Genomic DNA, 20,417 nt, shown 5'->3' with positions numbered 1-20,417 from the left:
TTTATTGTGGCAAAATACATATAACATAAAATTTTACCATCTTAACCATTTTTAGGATTTCAGTTCCCTGTTAATACAAACACTTCTTTGTAACAGTTGTATTAACATTTGTAGTTGCTATGCAGCTATCACCATCACCCAACTCTCTTTTGTCTTGTAAAACCAAAACTCTATACCCATTAAACAAGAATTCCCCACTCCTCCCTCCCCCAGCCCACCACATTCTACATTCTCTTTATGATTTTGACAGCTCTAAGAATCTTACAAAGGTGGAATCACACCATATTTGCCCTTTTGTGATTGACTTACTTCATTTAGCACAGTGTCCTCAAGCTTCCTCCCCCTTGTAGCATACTGAAGAATTCCCCTCCTTTTTTTTTCTTTAATATTTTTTTAGTTGTTGATGGACCATTATTTTATTATTATTTTATTTATTCCTTTATATACTGTGCTGAGAATCGAACCCAATGCTTCACACATGCTAGGCAAATGCTCTATCACTCAGCCGCAACCCCAGCCCTTCCCCTCCTTTTTAAGATTGAATACTATTCCATTGTATGTCTATGCCACATTTGGCTTATCCACTCATTGGCTGATGGAAACTTGGGTTGTTTTCACATTTTAGTTATTGAACATAGACACTACTTCATGAGAAGAAATGGAAGGACAATTTACAAATGTGTGCTCATATTGTTGTCCCCAGCGGTAGCCTTTTGCATCCTTGGGGAGTGGTAGTAACTAGTCTCCTGGTCTATGATTCCTTTTAGTCCAGGACAATCTCTGGAGGAGGGAATATCTGAGAGTCCTTAGCAGTCAACACTCACAGAGCCTGGGAGACGTGATGGTGACTGGTGGCAGTCACCAAATGGCCATTACTGTGCATAATATTATGGTGAACAACCTTGTACATAAATCTTTAGGTGTAGCTCTGATTATTTCCTAGAAGTATTTAAACACAAAGTCAATAGAAGCTTACTGAATGGTTGGTAGGTGAATAAACAAGGAGGAAGAAGGAATAAGGAAAGAGAAGACAATGGAGGCTGAAGGGAGGAAGAAGGTATGTTGGTTAGGGTCTGGAGCTGGACCCCTGAGGAAGGGTCCCTCTCACCTTGGTGATAGGACCAGCATGAGCCTGATACTCATTGAATTCTTTCTGCAAAGGCAGGGGGTACTTCATGGCGCGGATGGTTCCCACTGAGGTGCCCACAAACATCATGCGCCCCGAATGGGAGATGACAATTGCCGTGTAGACGACGTCAAATGCTGACATCTCTCGAAGGACCTGGAACACAGACAGCTCTGTTCAACTGAGAGGATGAGCTATGTTTCCTGTGTCCCGATATCATTCTCTTCCTTCCCTCTAATAGCACTCTTAGAGTCTGTATTAAAATAATGTTTTTTTTTTCCTGTTCCTTATCACATCTTGCATGGTGCCTAGCACATAAAAGGTTCAAACTAGGTATTTCTCAGTTGCTTGACTGATGAATAACCAATGGTAGAAGTTAGGAATGATGCCAATGACTGGAATCTTTGTACAGCACCTCCCCTGTGCCAAGTGCTATTCTACAACCTTCCCATGTTGTAACTCGTTCAGCCTTCAACACAATCTGGAGAGAGCGACCATTAGGCCTATTTTAAAGATGATGAAAAGATGAGTCAAGAGGTGAAAAATAACTTGCCTCAACTCATAAACCTAGTAAGTGCAGTCTGACTGTTATTTCTTCTTTTTTTTCCTTCTTCTTCTCTCTCTCTTTTTTTTGGTACTGGGATTGAACCTAGGGATACTTTACTGCTGAGCTAAATCCCCAATCTTTTAGTTTTAATTTTTTAATTTTGAGAAGGGGTCTTGATAAGTTGTTTAGGTCCTTGCTAAGTTGTTGAGGCTAGCTTCAAACTTGCTATCCTCCTGTCTCAGCCTCCTGAGTTGCTGGGATTATAGGTGTGTGCCACTGACCAGTCTCTCTCTGCTCTTGATGGCCATGCTGTCATGTACCTCAGAGAGAGAACAGGAGGCTGATCATAAATTTATTCAGAAAACATTTATTAATTCCCACTATATGAACATAACTCCATCTCCAGGGAACTCATTCATTTCTTCACTCATTCTCCCACCCATTTATTGAATGTCTATTGCAGGCCATGCAGTGCACTAGCTAGTAGGAATATCAAGAGGAGTGAAATTCCTACCCCGAAGGAGCTTTATTTTAGTACAGTGCTATAGAAGCTGTCACAGAACTAGGACCAAGTTACCTAGGGTACAAAGGAGTCACCATTCACTGAGCTATGTTCCAACCGTGGGGAACCTGCTGCAGTAGCTATGTGCAAACCCCACCACCCCCAGCATCAGCCCTATGAGAAGAGCTGTGGAAAAGCCAGAGAAGCCAGTGATAATCAGCTCTTGCTGGGCTCCTGGAAGACCACCCAGCCACATTTATGTTAAGTCTCTTTCCAGAGCCAAATGTGGTAATTCTAACATCTGAGAGATGAGGGATTTCGAAAGAATACAGAGGCAAGTCCAGGTGACAGCAGCTAACTATACTTGTGCTTTTACTCCAGCTAAGTGCCAACACCAAGGGCCAGAGTGCAGTTTAGAGACATTGCTGACTTCCATTCCTGCAGGGCAGAGGGGAAGTTACAGACAGCAAGCAAAATGGAAATGGAAAAGGGGCCTACAGTTTAACCGCCAGGAAAGGCACTGAGCAGGAAATTCAGGAAGTGACAGTAACTGAGCTGACCCAACAGGAAGAACAGCCAGAGGCTGTCCCATGAGGAAGGGCCCTCTTTGCCAGCACACTGTCTGCTGTAAGCATGGGTGGCTGTCTTTTGTAAATCAACACAATAGCCCAGTGGTAGGGCAGGGGCAGACTCACTGAAGAATCTGCAATCTCCTTGAGGGTCTGGTCTGATCCAACAGCAAAAATAATTCTGCCATCAGGGGAGACAGTAACACAGTTGTAGCTGCAGGACTTGAGCACACACTCTGTCTCTCTCTTTCCTGAAGACAGATTCCATTCATATATAGCACCATCTGTGCCACCAGAAATCAGTTTGCTGTCATCTGCGTTCCAGACAATTGAGCGAATCTGCAGATGATGAAGACACACCCAGGTAAGAGTGTTTGCACACACACCGCAACATGGCCATGGGACGAACTCCTCAGGTGCTCCACTAGACTGAGGCAGGATGGCTCTTCCTAGTAGAGGAAATCACAAAGCATAGCTTCTTGGAAATGTTAACATTCTGTTTTCTAGATGCTTGCAAAATACTGCAGGTAAAACATTCACATTTCTTTTATACTTTATGAATGCAAAGAATGACTCACAATGGTTTCTTAATGCTACAGCCAATTAATTATTGCTACATTTTAAAAACTTTGAAATTTTGAAATTGTGTGTGTGTGTGTGTGTGTGTGTGTATGTGTGTGTTTTCACAGGAAGTTGCAAAAATAGCACAGAGAGAGTGGATTTCCAGGGTGCCAGAATGAGGATCTCAGCTGATCTCCCCAGTGAAATGAGTTAACTGGTCAAAACTGATTGAAACAGTGAAATAATCTTTTAAAGTCTCTGGAAATTCTCCTAAGGGCAGGCGGCAATGGAGAAACATTCATTCAAGAGAATCTACCTGATCTTGGTAAGAACAGTCTGTGGCATCTGAGTCATGACTGGCTCCATTCCCAGCCTCAGCTCCAGAAACGCCACCATTGTGCACTCTGAGCAGGAGCTGCCAAGATGCCGGGACTCCCTTTCCTTACAGCTCCTGATCTTGGGCTATATGGTTCATCCTGGGAAGGTCAGACTGCTGGCATTTCTTATCCCCACCCTAGCCCCATGTTAACAAAAGCTCCGTCTCAGGCAGGCATGGCCAAGAAGATCTGGTTTCCCCACCACCAGTTAGTCCCTACTCATTGGCAGAAGAACTATTCCAATTATAGCAAGCCTAGAATACTGGTGCCCAATTGCTCGTGCCTGTTTGCTCACAGGTGGAGGCTCCTCACCATGAGGAGCAAGCTGAAAAGATCAGGGGTTCCATTTACCCTACGTACACACCACAAGTTCCACTCACAGAGTGGGCATGTCACTCCAGGAAAAGCAAGTCCCTACCCTGGCACTGGTGTGGTAGAACCAGGATTTTGCCCAGGGAAAAGTCAGGCCTTAAGACAAAGAACTCTATAGCTCTATTTGAGGAGACCAATTTTACTTTCTTAAGTCCCTTGGGTGAATTTTTCATTTCATTATTATACTTTTCAACTCCAGAATTTGTTTAACTTTTAAAATAATTTCTGGCTTCTTATTAATATTGCCTATTTGATCAGACTTGTCATCATACCTTACTTTACTTGGGACAGAACCCAGTGAAGTCTGTGCCTATGGGCATGTTTAAAACAATGGAGACCTTGGTGGAGAGTGATTAAGAGGAGGCTGGTAATCATGATATAAGAAAAATCATAGTGCAACCAAGTTTCAATAGAACAAGGGAAAGAGTTGGGAAGAACACTCTGTGGGCTGGAAGGCTGTGGGCATGTGCTAGGCTGCATACCCTCGGCAGCCACTGGAGCAGAGATGGGGAAACGTGAGCACACCCCTGTACTGCTGGAAGACCTGCTAGCCCCTGGAGGAGCCCCAATACACACTGGACAATAAGCTCTGACTCTGGGCATCTCATAGGAAGCAAATCTTAAAAATAAAGCCAAGTGCATCCCTGGCAGCCTGGAAACTGCATATCTGATCTTGCCATACCTTTTTAGGGACAATCAGAGTGGGCACATTACACTACCAATCTCTGCTGAACATGTAGCAAAACCCATAAACTCCCTGAAACTGTGATAGTAGCTCCCAAGTCTCACACAAATCCAATAGTAAAAGGTAAAAATAGTAAAAGGTAAAAAAATAAAATGGTTAAGAGGGTTCATACACAATCCATGATTTATAAGCAGCTTACACCACCTGGAGGCAAACCTTAGGCAGCCAGGTTAAAAACGATAAAAAGAAAAAAAAAATCTAAGCAGGGATATCAGAGGCTTTACACTGCAGGGGAAAAAGACTTCATAGAATTAGTTCAGTCAAGTCACTAAATAAACAACCAACGGCCACCAACAATTTCCTATGGGGAATAAGAATCCATATCTAATTATTAGATATCTAGTATCTAATAATTAAGATAACATGTTATCTAAAATAAAGTCCATAAAAATTATGAAACATACAAAAACCCCAAAATCCCCAACAGATAGTCTGACCAAAAAGAAAAAACAAAAGAAAAAAGTAAGCAGGCAAAAGAAACTGCCTTTGAAGGGGCCCAGAGGGTACACTCGAGACAGTCAGAGACCCCTGTAGACACAAAGGATACATGCATTCCTGAATTTTTAAAAAATTTAATTTAATTTATTCTAATTTGTTATACATGACAGCAGAATGCAATTCAATTCATATTATCCAAATAGACCACAATTTTTCATATCTCCGGTTGTACACAAAGTAGAGTCACACCATTTATGTTTTCATACAGGTACTTAGGGTAACGATGTCCTTCTCGTTCTGCCATCTTTCCTAGCCCCATGCCCCCTCCGTGCCCCTCCTTTCCCTTTGCCCTATCTAAAGTTCATCTGTAAGCCAATCTCAAAAAACCGAATGTCTGATATAAGGATGTACTCCTAGATTTTAACTCATAGCTTGTTAGCTATTGAAAGCATGGGATGCGCTTCCCTGCTCTCCCACTTTCACTCAGGGCTTGTTAGCTGCTAAGAGCATGATCTGTACCTTCCCACCCCCCACTAACTCTCAGTCTTATCAGCCTCCAAAGATCAGGTGTATCATTAAAGCCAGGACAGCCTTGCTATGACTCTCTGAGCACAAACAACATAAAGGATAAAACTGTTGAGGAGTTTTATCCTTTATGGTGAAACAGCATTGAAACCAGGGCCCTGGTTACCTGCCTTGATTTGTGTCCTTTTTCACTCCTACCCATGTGTTCTCTTAACGGTCACACAGCAGCTCATCCTCATCACAAGACAGAGAGGTTCAAACAGGACGTCACATCGATTTGCAAGATGTAATATCTGGTGCCAGGATGATGGGCTAAGGTCCCCTCCCCCTCAAGGTTAAGAGCTTTCCCAGGAAAAGAAAAACACCTTTAAATATGTACCTGAAGCCAATTAATATTCCCATCCTCACATGAATAAACTAGCTCTCTCCCTCTGTCCTGGGAGCTAGCTGGACATTCTTTGGTCAGTGCTGTGTCTCCCTTCTGCTTGAGCAAGAAGTCCCAACAAAGTGTCCTGACCCTGTTAAGTTAGTGTTCCTTTATCTGATCTTTCTGATGGAGACCACAAGACCCCACCTAGCAGACAAAGACTTCAAAGCAGCTAATAAAAATATGTTCAGTGAACTAAAGGAAACCATGCTTAAGTAATTAAAGGAAGGTATGATGACAAGTCTGATCAAATAGGCAATATTAATAAGAAGCCAGAAATTACTTTAAAAGTTAAACAAATTCTGGAGTTGAAAAGTATAATAATGAAATGAAAAATTCACCCAAGGGATTTAAGAATAGATTTGTTTTGTTTTAGTTTCAAGATTCTCACTATGTTGCCCAAGCTGGCCTTAAACTCTCCAACCTTCTGCCTCAGCCTCCCAAATAGCTGGGGTCATAGGTGTGTGCCACCACACCTGGCTTCAATGGTAGATTTGAGCTGGTAAACTTGAAGATAGGTCAATGGAGATTATATAATCTGAAGAACACAGTAAAAAATTCCAAAAAATTAAAAGAGCCTCAGAGAAATGTGGGTGCCAATTAAATGTACTAGCATGTATAACAGGAGTACCAAGAAGAGAGAAAAAAAAAAGAGGCAGAAGATATATATGCATAAATATTTAAGGCTGAAAACATCCCAAATGTATTGAAAAACATTAACCTACACCTCCAAGAAGTGTAATAATCTCCAAGTAAAATAAATGCAAAGAAATCTACATTCAAACACACTCTAGTTAAAATACCAAAAGCCAAAGATAAGAAAATCTTAGAAGCTATAAGAGAAAAACAATTTATCACAAATAAGCAAACTCCAATAAGATTTACACTGGACTTCTTATTAGAAACAAATGAGTACAGAAGACAGTGGGAGACATTTTCAAAGTACTGCCAGTAAAAATCAACCAACCAACCAACCAAACAACACGCCCTTACATCTAGCAAAAATATTTTCTATATTTGAAACATGAAAGGCAAATAAGGATGTTCCCAGATTAAATAAACTGATAAAATTAATTGCTAATAAGTCTGTCTTTCAAGAAATACTGAAGGAAATTTTTTAGACTGAAAGCAGGCCACCCAACACAGCAATCTAAATCCATGCCAAACAAAACAAAACAAGCAATTTCAAAAGTAATCAAGACACCGTGTAATTACATATTGTATTTTCTTTATTCTCTAAGCTCACTGAAAGAGCAATTGCAATGAGAAAGTTCATAAAAAATTCACAAATTTACACTTGCTCTCATTTTTCTCTCAGCTTCTTTAAAAGGCAAAAATCAGGTAATGTAAAGTAATAAATAAACACTGTATTGTTGAATTTGTAAAAAGAAGATGCAATGTGTCTAACAATGATAGAACAATGAGGGCTGTACTGAATGGACCTTTGTAAGAGCAAAGCTTCTATTTTTACTGGAAATAAGTTAGATAGTGTTTGAAGTGTTTTTTTTTTTTTTTTTTTGAAGCTGGTTTTCCATCTTTAGCCTGTTAATATGGGGGATTACATTGACCGATTTCATATACTGAGCTGGGCTCGCAGTCCTAGGTGAAACCCCACTTGGTTTTCCAAATTCATTTTCTTACCCTCTTGATCTTAGGCCTCTTCCTCTTCGGGTCTCACATTTAATCTCCTCAAGGACCTTTTGATTTTATTTTCTAAATAGCTTTTGAATCCACCCATTTCTTCCTAACACAGCTACCACCACCAGGATGCAAGACACTAATATTTATTATGGAACTATTCAGAACAGCCTCCTTATTGTTTCCATCTCTATCTCCTTCAATATATCGTTCATTCTGCAGCCCAGGTAAACTTTTAAAATGCAAATTTGGCCATATCATTCCCTGTCTTGAAAGTCTTCAATGATTTTAAGGAACAAAGAGGATAAATAAGAAAAAATCCTTATAAAACCTACATGATTCCACGCACTGGGGCTCCTGTAAACCTCTCTGGTCTTAGCTCACCTATGATGCTAACGTTCCATCCCCACAGACACTTCAGCTCCTCTGCACTCTCCTGTCTCTGGGTCTTTGGATCTTTAAGTGCAGTGGAGATTCCCACCAGTTGTCTGATCAATTCCTTCCCACTCCTCTATGACTGAGCCTTTGCAAGCCCCTGAACCTACATTATCCCCATCCCTTCATTATTTCCTCTCATAACAACCCCATGTTTATTTTCATTAACTGCAATTTGTCTGTGTATTTTTTTTTAATCATTTCTCTCCCCAAGTAGACAGCGAACACCACAAGGAAAGGAACCACTCCTCCTTGGTTTACCTGGGTCCCACTGACTAGCACAGTGCTCGGCCCTGTGCCCCATTTTCCCAGAGGCCGTGCATTCACTCACCTTCCCAGTGTGTCCTTTCAGGTTGGTGATGTTCTCTAGGCTTGTGGTGGTAAAAACGTGAATCACATTTCCATTGATTGCAGCAAACAGGTGGCCTCCATTGCTAAAGGCGCACTACAGGGAAACAGCAAAAGAGCAAGCAGGAGGTGAGCAGTCGAACCGCACGCTGCCGCCAAGGGCTGCTTCTCTGGAAGAGTTCAGGTGGGAATTATGCTTGGGATGGTGGGGGGAAGGTGCAGTAGATCCGAGACTTGGCTGATATCTTCAGACACTGCACTATTCTGTAGCTGGCACCAGCCAAGATTCACCACTGTCTTGTTTCAAGTCATCCTGGGGGATCCTGATGGGCTGGGCACTGCCTCTTACTGTTGATGAGGACTCTCTGAGATTACTTTTCTTTTTCACGACTTGTTAAGGCTCGATGATCACAGAGCAGACTTATCACAGGTGGGATCCTACAATGTTTTAGATTCAATGAAATATTTTGGCCAGATGTGGTGGCGTACACCTGTAATCTCAGCGGCTCAGGAGGCTGAGGCAGGAGGATTGTGAGTTCAAAGCCAGCCTCAGCAAAAGTGAGGCACTAAACAACTCAGTGAGACCCTGCCTCTTTAAATAAAGTACAAAATAGGGCTGGGGATATGACTCAGTGGTCGAGTGCCGGTGGGTTCAATTCCCAGTACCTCCCCGCACCCCCCAGAAAAAAGAAAAAGAAATGTTTTGGTGGGCATAAGAAAACAGGGATAAACCCATATGCTCACTTTTATGAGCTTGGTGGGAGAAGCATTGGATTTTTTTTAAGCTTTGGTCTCACCTCCCCAGAGTGTTAGTTCATAATTTTTCAACCCTGGATTTCCAAGAAACCAGACCTTCATCTCCAGCAGGTTTTACCTCTCTGCATCCTCTGATAGAATACTCTTTGAAAGAACGTATATCATCAATGAGTAGATTCATAAGGCGTAGTTTATCAGCAAACCCTACTACAACGAAGTGTCCAGATGGGTGAAGGCTGATTGTGTATGCTTCTTCTTGATATTCTTTAAAAAGTTCCAGAGTGCTGTGAAAAAGATCCATGATTGAATTTAAGCCAAATTCCTAAGTTCCCCAAGTCCTCCATTGATGTGACATACATTATTATCACAGTATTAAAGATTTAATTGATTGTTTGCAATTATTGTTTCCTCTGTTTTCTAGACTTTGGTTACTTATGGCACCTAGTATGGCCATTGGGGGAACTGGTCAAGGTGTTGCCTAGTGATGTCAAAAACACACCTCTGTTGGAATTCCAAGAACCATGGGTACTGTGCAACTATTCTTTTTGTTTCTAGTAGTCCCAACAGCTGCATACCAGAACAAAGAAAACACTACAGGTGTAGTCTAGGGCGGGAAGTTCTTAGGGAAGCTGCATCAGAAACCTACAGTTGCTAGGGACTTGGGGGTGACTGGGGCAGTGATGAGGAGAGAGGAGTAAAGTTCACTCTTTTGGATGCTCCAAAGAGTGAACAGCAGACCCAGGGAGAACTGGGGAGACAGTAGAGTTTATGTTAGAAGGTGAGACATTGGTGTGTTATCTTTATGTCCCAAGTGTACAGCACAGTGTCTAGCATGGAAGGCATTTAATAAACTACAAGTAATTTTCTAGTCCATTCAAGAGTAAAAAACAGGTAGGTTGACTGACTTGATTTTTAAAAAGGGCTTTTCCAACTGAAAGCTTCTAAGTAATTAAATGGTAAAACTCTGTAATTAAAACTTTCACATATGTAAATTTAATAGGAATTCTGCAAACTACAGCAGCAAAGCCTTTCATTTCTTACTTTGATTCATAATTCCAGATGCGAACAGATCGATCCAGTGAACAGGTAGCAATGAGGGGTTTGCGGATGCAGGTAGATAGACCGGTGATGGATGCTGAGTGTAATGGGTACATCAGGTACTCGAAATGAGCAGGCTCCCCCTGGAAACCATACAGAATGAGATCCAGAAGGGTAAGCAAAAAATTTGGTTATGTATTTCAGCTCTAATTAGTACCGAGGAACATTAATTAGCCTATATGCACAGAAATCAGGCCACGGAAAATTATTTTAATGTTATGCATATTTTCATATGCTGCATTATTTTAAAATATTATTTTTTAATGGAAATAAACATTTTATTCTATGAGTATCCCAAATTTAATTTAACCATTCCTTTATTGTGGGGACATTTAAGTGGTTTCCAATTTTTGTTAATTAGGAAAAAACATAACACCAAGTTTCTTTCCAAAGAAACTGCACTAACTAGCACCAGCAACAAATGAGAGTAAATGAGTAAGTGATTTCAAATTGAAATGCATCCTATTGCATTGGTCATGAAGGTGTTTCTATGTCTGTCGACCCTCTAGAGGCATTATCCCAGGGACTTCTGCATGAGGAGTGAAGCTGGGAAAGTTAATGAGGTGGACATATTTTACCTCTGTCCACAAGTCAAGACAAAGGCAGAGATGGAAATTCCCTCGAATTTTGGGTTTTTTATATGCACTCACTCCTTCCTTCTCTACCATCTCAGGGAAAGAGGTGCTTTGCTGGATGGTGGGGGTGGCATGAAGTACTTCTATTCATCTCCATCTGTTACCCCCCTTCCTACTCCACCCACAATATCTTGAAGATCCCTGTCTCCACTTACACATTCCCATTAGCTTTTTTTAAAAAAAATATTTTTTAGTTGCCAGTGGATCTTTATTTTATTTACTTATATATGGTGCTGAGAATTGAACCCAGTGCCTCACACATGCTAGGCAAGCACTCTACTGAGCCACAACCCCAGCCCCCTCCCATTAGCTTTTAAATACACTCAAAAATCTTTCTTGCCTTAAAAATAAAAGCAACCCTTTCCTTTCCCCCTATTCTTTGCACCTGTGCCTGCAATAGTTGTTTGACAGGTGAGAAGTCAGACAAATGGGTGTACTGGTTTCCCTCAGAATTCATGACTACAAACCTGTAGGGGTCATTTAGTACTGCTTGGCAATGTTTTCCAAATATGTTTATTTTCTGAATCTCCAACATGACTATTTCATACTATTTATTCTCTCTTTTCAAACTTTCTAACTTTTTCATCCATGTCCATATCTCTTCTGAACACCTCATCTCATATTTCTTCGATATTTTTGTTTTATTTTCTATCTCAAAAGCATAATTAAAATTCATATAACATAAATTTTACTTTGTTTATTTAATCTCCTCCTCCACCTTCAATTTCCTATTTCTTCCTTATCATGGATGGGTTTTACTGATCTTCTTGATTATAGGTATATTTTGTATTTCTATAAATGCATGGTGCTTTAGATCTCATCCTGTATTTTTACTTTTTCCTCTCAATACTATATTTTTAAGGAATCACCTATGTTGTGGCATGTATAATTTATTGCTTCTAATAATGTTTGTATTCTCTAATTTTCTTCTAGTTACTTTATTTCTCCATTACCACTAGGGATGAATACTAGGAGCGTCTTAACTGTCTATTGCTACAAATACAAAGATGAACATCTTTGTACATGTTTAGCCTGTGGGTTGGAATTTCTGGTATGTATTCAGTGGCAGACTATTGGATACCAAGACACATACATTCTCTATTTAGTTTTCTACAAAGAATTATCAGATTGCTCTCTAGAATGGTTGTACCTATTTATATGCCTATCAAGGCACAACAGGATTCCCATTCCTTTTTGTCCTCAGAAGTCTCTGATGACCTTTCTAAGTTTTGATAATATAATGAAGAAAATCCTTGTAAAGAAGGATCTCAGTGTTGTTTTAATTCACATTTTTCTGCTCATAGGCAACAGAAACTGTGAGAACAAGGTGTTTGATTTAATAGACAGTGGTTTCAAGGTAGCAATTATAAACATGTACCAAGAAATAAAAGAAATCACAATTTAAAAAGAAAAAAGTGATGACAATGTTTATTAAATACAGAACATCAGTGGAGGAATAGATGGTATAAAAATAGAAATTCTGGAGTTGAAAAGTATAATAATTGAAATGAAAATTCACTAGAGGGGCTCAAGAGTGAACTGGAACTGGCAGGAGAATTAATAAACATAAATCACTAAAGATAATGCAATTTGAAGAACACAGAAAAAGAATGAAGAAAATCAAGAGAACTTCAGATAAGTGTGGGACCTCATATTAAGCACACCAACATATACATAATAATACTTCTAATCATAGAAGAGAGGAGAGGAAAGAGCCAAAAAATATTTGAATACTGGCTGGAAATTCTTAGAAAAATGCAAACTGAAACCGACTCAAGAAGGACCAGATAATCTAAATAGATTCATAATAGGCAAAGAGATTGAATTAGAAATTTAAAAAAAAACTTCTCACAAAGAAAAGCCCAGGCCTAATGGTTTCATTGGTGACATTTATTTAATGAAGAATCAAGGCTAATTCTTCACAAACTCTTCATAAAGTAAGTGACGCTGGAATATTTCCTAGTTAATTCTAGGAGGCTCTGATACTAAAAACAAAGACATCAGAAGAAAACTAGAGATCAGTATCTCTTATGAATATCAATTCAAAAATCCTCAATAAAATATTATGGTTTGAATCTAACAACATATAAAAAAGATTATATACCATGACCAAATGGATTTTATCCTAGGAATACATGGAAGATTTAACATCTGAAAATCAATTAATATAATATACTATATTAATAGAATAAAAAAACAAACTACATGGTCATCTCAATATACACTCAAAAAAAGTATTTGATAAAATCCAACATCCTTTCAGAGAAAAACACTCAACTAGGAATGGGGGTAGGGAAATTTTGTAGCCTGATATATGATATCTTCCAAAACACTTTGGATAATATCCCACTTAATGGTGAAAAATAGGATACTTTCATCTTAAGATCAGGAACAAGACAAGGGTATCTGTATTCATAACACCTATATAACAGGGTTCTACAGGTTCTAGCCATAGCAATTAGTTAAGAAAAATAAATAAAAGGCATTCAAATTGGAAAAGAAGAATAAAAATTCTGTATTGCAATTGACATGGTCTTGTGTATGGAAAATTCTTAGGAATCCAGTAAAAAACTATTGAAACAAATAAATGAGTTTGATAAGGTTGCAGGATATGAATCAGTATGCAAAAATTAATTGTATTTTTATATTCTTGGAACTAATAGTTAAAAAACACAGCACAACTCTATTTACAATAGCATAAAAAATATTAGCTGGGCATGGTTGTACATGTCTGTAGTCCCAGCTACTTGGGAGGATTAGGTGGAGGACCTTTGAGCCCATGAATTCAAGATCAGTCTGAGCAATGTAGTGAGAAACCCCCATCTAAAAATATATTTAGAAATAAATTTAACTAAAGAAGTGCAAAAGTTACATTCTGAAAGTTATAGAACATTATCAAAATAAATTAAAGATCTAAACAAATGGGTGGGAAAATCCCATGTTAGTGGATTGGTGGGCCTAATATTGGTAAGACAGCAATAAGTGCATTAGGGCTGGGGATGTAGCTCCATGGGAGAGCACTTGCCTAGCATGCATGAGGTCCTGAGCTCAGTCTCCACTATCCCCACCCCCCTACAAACATATAAATGTAATAAGTCCCAAATTGCTCTACAAATTAAATGCTAATCCTATAAGGATGCTAGATCACTTATTTGTAGAAATTAGCAAACTGATTCTAGAATTTATGAGGCATTGCATGGGACTTGGAATACCTATAACAATCTTGAAAAGAGAACAAAGTTAGAAAACTCATGCTTTCTGATTCCAAAACTTACTAATAGGCAACAATAATCAAGACAGTCTGAAGCATGGTACAGGCAGAAAGACAGATAATTAATGGAACAGAGAATAGATAACCTAGAAATAATCTGTGTATCAACTGATTTTTAACAAGGTAACTAAAACCATTCAATGGAGAAAGAATAATTTTTCAAAAAGTGGTGCTGGAACAATTGGACCCCTACTCTATGCCTCTTACATAAATGAACTCAAAATGGATCCGAGACTAAATGAAGAGCTAATACTGTAATACTCTTAAAAGAAATATAGGGGTAAATCTTTATGACCTCAGCTATGACAATGAATTCTTGAATATAACATCAAAAGGACAATCAACAAAATAAAAAATAAATTCAGCCAGGCAGGGTAGCTCATGCTTGTAATTCCAGCAACTTAGGAGGCTGAGGCAGGAAGATTTTAAGTTTGAGGCGAGCCTTACAACTTAGCAAGACTCTGTCTCAAAAAGGGCTGGGGATACAGCTGAGTGGTAGAGCACCTCTGGGTTCAATCCCCAGAATGAGTGAATGAATGAATGAATGAATGAATGAATGAATAGACTTCATCAAAACTGAAAACTTTCATGCATCAAAGAACACTATCAAGAAAGTAAAAGGATAACATACAGAATGGGAGAAAATACCTTCAATTTACACAACTGATAAGAGACTTGTATGTATAATATATAAATAACTCTTACAACTAAATAAATAAAGGACAACAGAATTTAAAAAGTGGGCAAAAGATCTGAATAGACATTTTTCAAAGAAGACATACAAATGGCAAAAAGCACATGAAAAGATGTTTACTATCATAGTGATCAGGAAAATGCCAACCAAAACCATGATGAGACTCCACATATTGTGGGATGGCTATAACCAAAAAGCCAGATAATAACAAGTGTTGACAATGATAAGGAGAAATCAGAACCCTCATATGCTGCTTATGGGTATATAAAATGGTGTAGCATTTTATATACCCATAAGAAAAACATTCTAGAGCAGCTCCTCAAGTGGTTATACACAGAGTTACCATGCCACACAATTCTATTCTTAGGAAGAGAAATGAAACCATATACCCCCACAAAAACTAGTTCAGGCATGTTCACAATTGTAGTATTCATAAATATCCAAAAGATGGAGAAACCTTAATATGCAAAACTGATGCATAAACAAAACATGGTATATTCATACCATGGAATACTATATTTAGCTATAAAAAGGAATGAAGTAGTGATACATGCTACAAAGGGGATGAACCTTCAAAGCACTATGCTTGGGCTGGGGATGTAGCTCAAGTGGTAGCGCGCTCGCCTGGCATGCATGCGGCCCGGGTTCGATCCTCAGCACCACATACAAAAATGTTGTGTCCGCCGATAACTAAAAAATAAATATTAAAAATTCTCTCCCCCTCTCTTTAAAAAAAATAAAACAAAAAAAAGGACTATGCTAAATCAAAGAAGCCAGTCATAAAAGTCCACATATTGTATGATTCCCTTTATATGAAATGTCTGGAATAGGCGAATCTATAAAGACATGAAGTAGATTAGTGGTTGCTTAGGGTTGGGGAGGGTAGGGTAGGAGGATGGAGGGATAATAGCTAAAGAGTGAGGACTTTTATTTGGAGGTGGTGAATATGTTCTAAAATGAACTCTGGCATTGGTGTACAACTCTGTAAATACTCTAAAATCTGTTGTATGATATACATTGAATAGGAAAACTCTATAATGAATTCATTCAATAAAGCTCTTACTAAAAATCCATTACTTAGAAAGGTATGTTAAAAATCTCCAACCACAATTGTAGGTGGTCTATTTTCCTTGTTGTTTTGTCAACTTTCTCTTTATATATTTTGAATCCATGGTGCTAGGTGCATACAGATTTAAAATTATGATAACTTATTAAGTGAACTTTTTATAAGTACAACGTGAGCTTCATTTTTAATGGTACTTTTAATGGTAATGTCTGCAGTGTACTTATATTAGCTTTGTCATTCTAAAATGAAGCAAAAATACAACAAAAACATTTTTATATAAATACTCTTGTGCCCATAAACAAGTATAGCAAATTAATTCCTTGAAGAGCAATTGCTGGTAAAAGGTAGATAGGTAGGATTTACATGTGACAATGCCAATGTGTCCTCTGAAGAGGATACAGCAACAATCACAATCCCACCCTGTGTAGCAGATGCTTCTAAGCTGACATCTTAAGGTTAGTGTTTCTTTTACTCAGTTATGAAGATGGGGTGGGGTGAATGATCCAGTCTCAACTTGTGAAGAATTTGTCCACACGGTGGCCAGTTCCTCCACCACCGCAGGCCCATCTGGAAGGAGGGAGGCCTTGCTGGGAAGACTCACTTTGCTGATCTCTGTCAGGGACATGGTGATGCTGTAGATTTGGTTCTTACTGGTGCTGGCAACCAGGGTTTCCTCCGAGGGACTGAAGCACATGCACAGAATGTCCTGTTTGTCAGACTGACTTGGGTCGCTGCTCTGTGGGTCCACAGGAATCTGCTCAAGACACAAGATGGCTGTTAGTAATGGCCCCACACGTCAGCATGTCCTCAGGCCTGGAGGTCTCTCTCAGATCCGTTGAGCTTACAGACCCCCAGACCAGGATGCTTCCCAGGCTCCTCTTCAGGTGCGGAGAAGGCAGGGCCTGAGCACCTCTGCTTCTGTGGGGCTTCAACCCTGCTCTCCGTTCACCTTTAAGTGACGAGCGGCTGAATGACAAAAAGCACCATGAAAATTGTCAACCCATACATCTCCACTTGAGATTCCCCTTTCAATACGCATTTATCTAAACCTCACTCCTGCCCACCTGTTGGAAGTCCAGGGCATGTGCTACCTGGCACCAGGCATAACAGTGTGCATTTCAGGGCAGCACAGGGCTGTGGCAGCCCTTCCACCATGTGTGGTAGTGACAGGGCAGAGAAAAAAGAAGGGTCACACAGTTTCTGCCAATAGTCTCTGACAGGGTCTACAGTTCTCAGCTAGACAATAAAATCAGATTTCCTTTCCCTGGATGTTCATCTTCTATTGGCAATCAAACTTATTGAAGGGCTGGTCTACACACCTATTTTTTATTTTTATTTATTCCCTTTCATTATGTATGGCAGTGTGTCAGCTTAGAACCAACTTCCTTAACAAGACTCCTAAAGTGCAAGAAGTAAAATACAAAAAAAAAAAAAAATCAATAAATGGGATGGTATCAAGCAACAAAGCTCCTGCACAGCTATTTGTGCTTCCTTACCACAAACTCAATTTTTAATTCCTTAGCATTTGGCTTCCACTGCATCATTCTATCCTCAGGAAGATCAGAAATCTCCTTATCAGAAATCTCCCTGCTCAGTCCTCATTATCTTGGCTTTTCCTGATCTGTGGAGCTGAGGGCAGGACCCACTTCCCTAGGGGGCAGGACACTGGGCTCTCATGCTTGGGCCCCTCTGCTTGGAGTGCCATCTTTCCATGCAGTCCAATCCTTCTTCATGCAGTCAATTCCCTTGCTTTGGCAGGTTAGAGCTGGCTCTAGGAAACCTTCCCTGGCCCGCCTTGGCTGGGTGGGCACTGATATTCCCTAATGTGCCCACAGTCCCTGGGAGTTCCCTCTTGTCACATTTATCACACTGTGAAAAGTACAACAGGTGCCCTCGTACTGGAGACCTTGTCCCACCTCTGCATCCCAGTGCTCACAGCAATGCCTGGCATGTAGTGGGTGTTCAACAAATGGATGGTAGCAGCTTTCTTGTTCTCCTCCAGAGAAGGCGAGTTCTTGCCCCTCTGGCTTCCCGCCCTCTTCCTGGCTTATCTTCTTCACTGAGTTGACCCCCATCTGACACCCTGATTGCATTTGTTTCTTTGCCTGTCCTTTGAGGTCTAACATCATGCTCCTCATGTGATGGCTTCTCACTGTATTTCCAGCCCCAGCCACAGAGCCTGGCACATGGTAAATACTCCAGTATTCATTAAATAAATAAATCGAGAAACATAAGAATGGGTTGCTTTATAGGCAAAGTAAGCTCACACCCCTCCTGCCTTCTCCCCCCTCAGCCCACACCCTCTCCTCACTCTGACCCCCGATTTTCCTCTTTGGCACAAAACCCCAAGCATCCTTCTTCAAAGCCTGGCATCATTTCTGAGGGCTCCTTGCCTCTCTGACCTCCCACCTCCATTCACACTTAACCTTCAGAAAGGTGCTCTCTTTCCCCCCTTCCCTGGTACCTACTACCATCGTCTTAGACCTCACTACCTTTTGACTGCCATAACAAACACCTCTCAACGGATTCCTAATCAGAGCTAAACAGCTACCACTATTCTTGGAGCACCACACACCAAGCACTGCACACACTGATTTTTAGAGACCGTCATTTCATTCTTTCATCAACCATCCTTCTTGGTGTAAGTGTGCTACTTTTCTCAATAAAGAAACATGGATATTGGTAGATCCAGCAATTCATCTCGAGTCACTCAGTCAATAAATGGCAGATCTAAGTCAGAATTCATTCTTTGTATTTTTAGCAGTTTTCAATCCAATGCCTCTAGACTCACCCCCACTGTGTATTACGGGCAGATCAGGGTTTTAATAAGCATGACCTTTCCCACTAGACAGCCTTACAGGGTGCTGCTGAGTTATGCAATTCACACCCCCAGGCTGGCGTTGGAGATCTTTGACCAACCTCAGCTCTCCTCTTACCCTTTCCAGTGCCTTCAGTCCCTCTTGGCTGTGGAACAGGTCTTCCCCACATCCCCTGCTTGTCCCAGGATGCCTCTGCTAAAGCTGTCCTCTTCATCTGAAGTACCTAGTTTGTTTCTTCCTGTCAAATTCTATCCATCTCCTAAGACTCTGCCTCAAAGATTACCATTAAACACCAAGGAGCCTTCTAGATTCTTCCCCAACTCAATATATAATATCTCTCTTTACAATACCTTGTAACATTTATTCCACAAACATTGCTGGCTGCTTATTATGTGGCAAGTAATATGTTTGGTCTTAAACATTAAAACTGATCTAATAATTACTATGAGAACATTAAGGTTCCAAGAAGAAATGTAATTTACTCTACAGTTCTTTCCCAGGATTCAAAACTAGACCTTCCTGCTCCTAAACTCCAATTTTGTCGGCTTTATCCTGTAACCTCCCTCAAGACAGATACCATCTCAAGTCACCATTTCTGTTCAGCCCTCCAACCCCATCCCTCTCCATCAAATGCCCTGTCAGAGCTCTGCTCTGGGAAAACAAATGCCAATAGGACCCTGGTTTGCTTCTTCCTTCCTCTCTTCCTTACCAGGATTTCCCTGCTCTCTCGGTAAAAGTCCTTTTCTTCTATCTTTTCAAACAGCAGAACTCTTCCGGGTCCAGCAGAGCAGGCAAACCCTTTTGAATAGGCAGCAATGGCGAACACCCGGGGCATGACCAGTTGGTTGTGGCTACTGGGCGTCACGATCTGTTCAAAGGAAGGGACTGGGGAACTGACTGGTGGAAATTCGACCAGGCTGGAAAAGGAAAACAGCACATAAAGGGGTCAGACAATCCCATGAGATGAATTCTGCCCAGAAGAAGAAAGAGGGCTGTCCTTGGATGTGGTAGAAGCCACTCAATGATCTCCTTTCCTATTGCCAAACTGCTGTCCTTTGGCCTGGGAATGCCACAAACTCCAACGACAGAAGCCTGGAAAGCTACACATTTATTTGGTAGTTTCACAACCCTCATGGTCATGATAATGATATGATGATTCCCATTTTGTTTAGATAAAAGTGTCTCAGAAGGGTTGAGTTTTCTAAGCCACACAACTGTTGCTGAGATTGGATCCAGGTTTCCATTTTTATTCACTTATTAATCCATTTGTATAATACATATTTATATTTGCTTATAAATATTTATCTGAAGTTATACTGTGTTAATGGCTTTGTGAAATGATGCTAAGAAGGACTGACACAGTCCCTGCTCTCAGAAGCTTACAGTCTAGAGGGATATATACCAAAAAAGGACTGTTAGGGGCAGCTGAGTACAATGACAGAGGAGCTCATCAGCAGATAACAAGGGC

General features: G+C 40.2%; 1 protein-coding gene across 1 annotated transcript in view; it reads right to left on the bottom strand.

Annotated features, from left to right (window-relative positions):
- Cfap57 (cilia and flagella associated protein 57) overlaps positions 1-20,417 on the bottom strand; it is a 69,837-nt gene that overhangs the window by 39,852 nt on the left and 9,568 nt on the right. The window contains exons 4-10 of the mRNA XM_026397759.2: positions 19,659-19,866; positions 16,732-16,884; positions 10,408-10,547; positions 9,485-9,650; positions 8,594-8,707; positions 2,871-3,083; positions 1,109-1,282 (exon numbers count right to left, since the gene is read on the bottom strand). Coding sequence (XP_026253544.1) covers positions 1,109-1,282; positions 2,871-3,083; positions 8,594-8,707; positions 9,485-9,650; positions 10,408-10,547; positions 16,732-16,884; positions 19,659-19,866 — 1,168 coding nt within the window. The remainder of the gene's footprint in view (positions 1-1,108; positions 1,283-2,870; positions 3,084-8,593; positions 8,708-9,484; positions 9,651-10,407; positions 10,548-16,731; positions 16,885-19,658; positions 19,867-20,417) is intronic.

This window comes from Urocitellus parryii, chromosome 11 (assembly GCF_045843805.1).
Source record: "Urocitellus parryii isolate mUroPar1 chromosome 11, mUroPar1.hap1, whole genome shotgun sequence".
NCBI classification, from domain to species: domain Eukaryota; kingdom Metazoa; phylum Chordata; class Mammalia; order Rodentia; family Sciuridae; genus Urocitellus; species Urocitellus parryii.
Note: the sequence above shows the minus strand (reverse complement) of the source record. Positions and strands in the feature narration are given on the sequence as shown.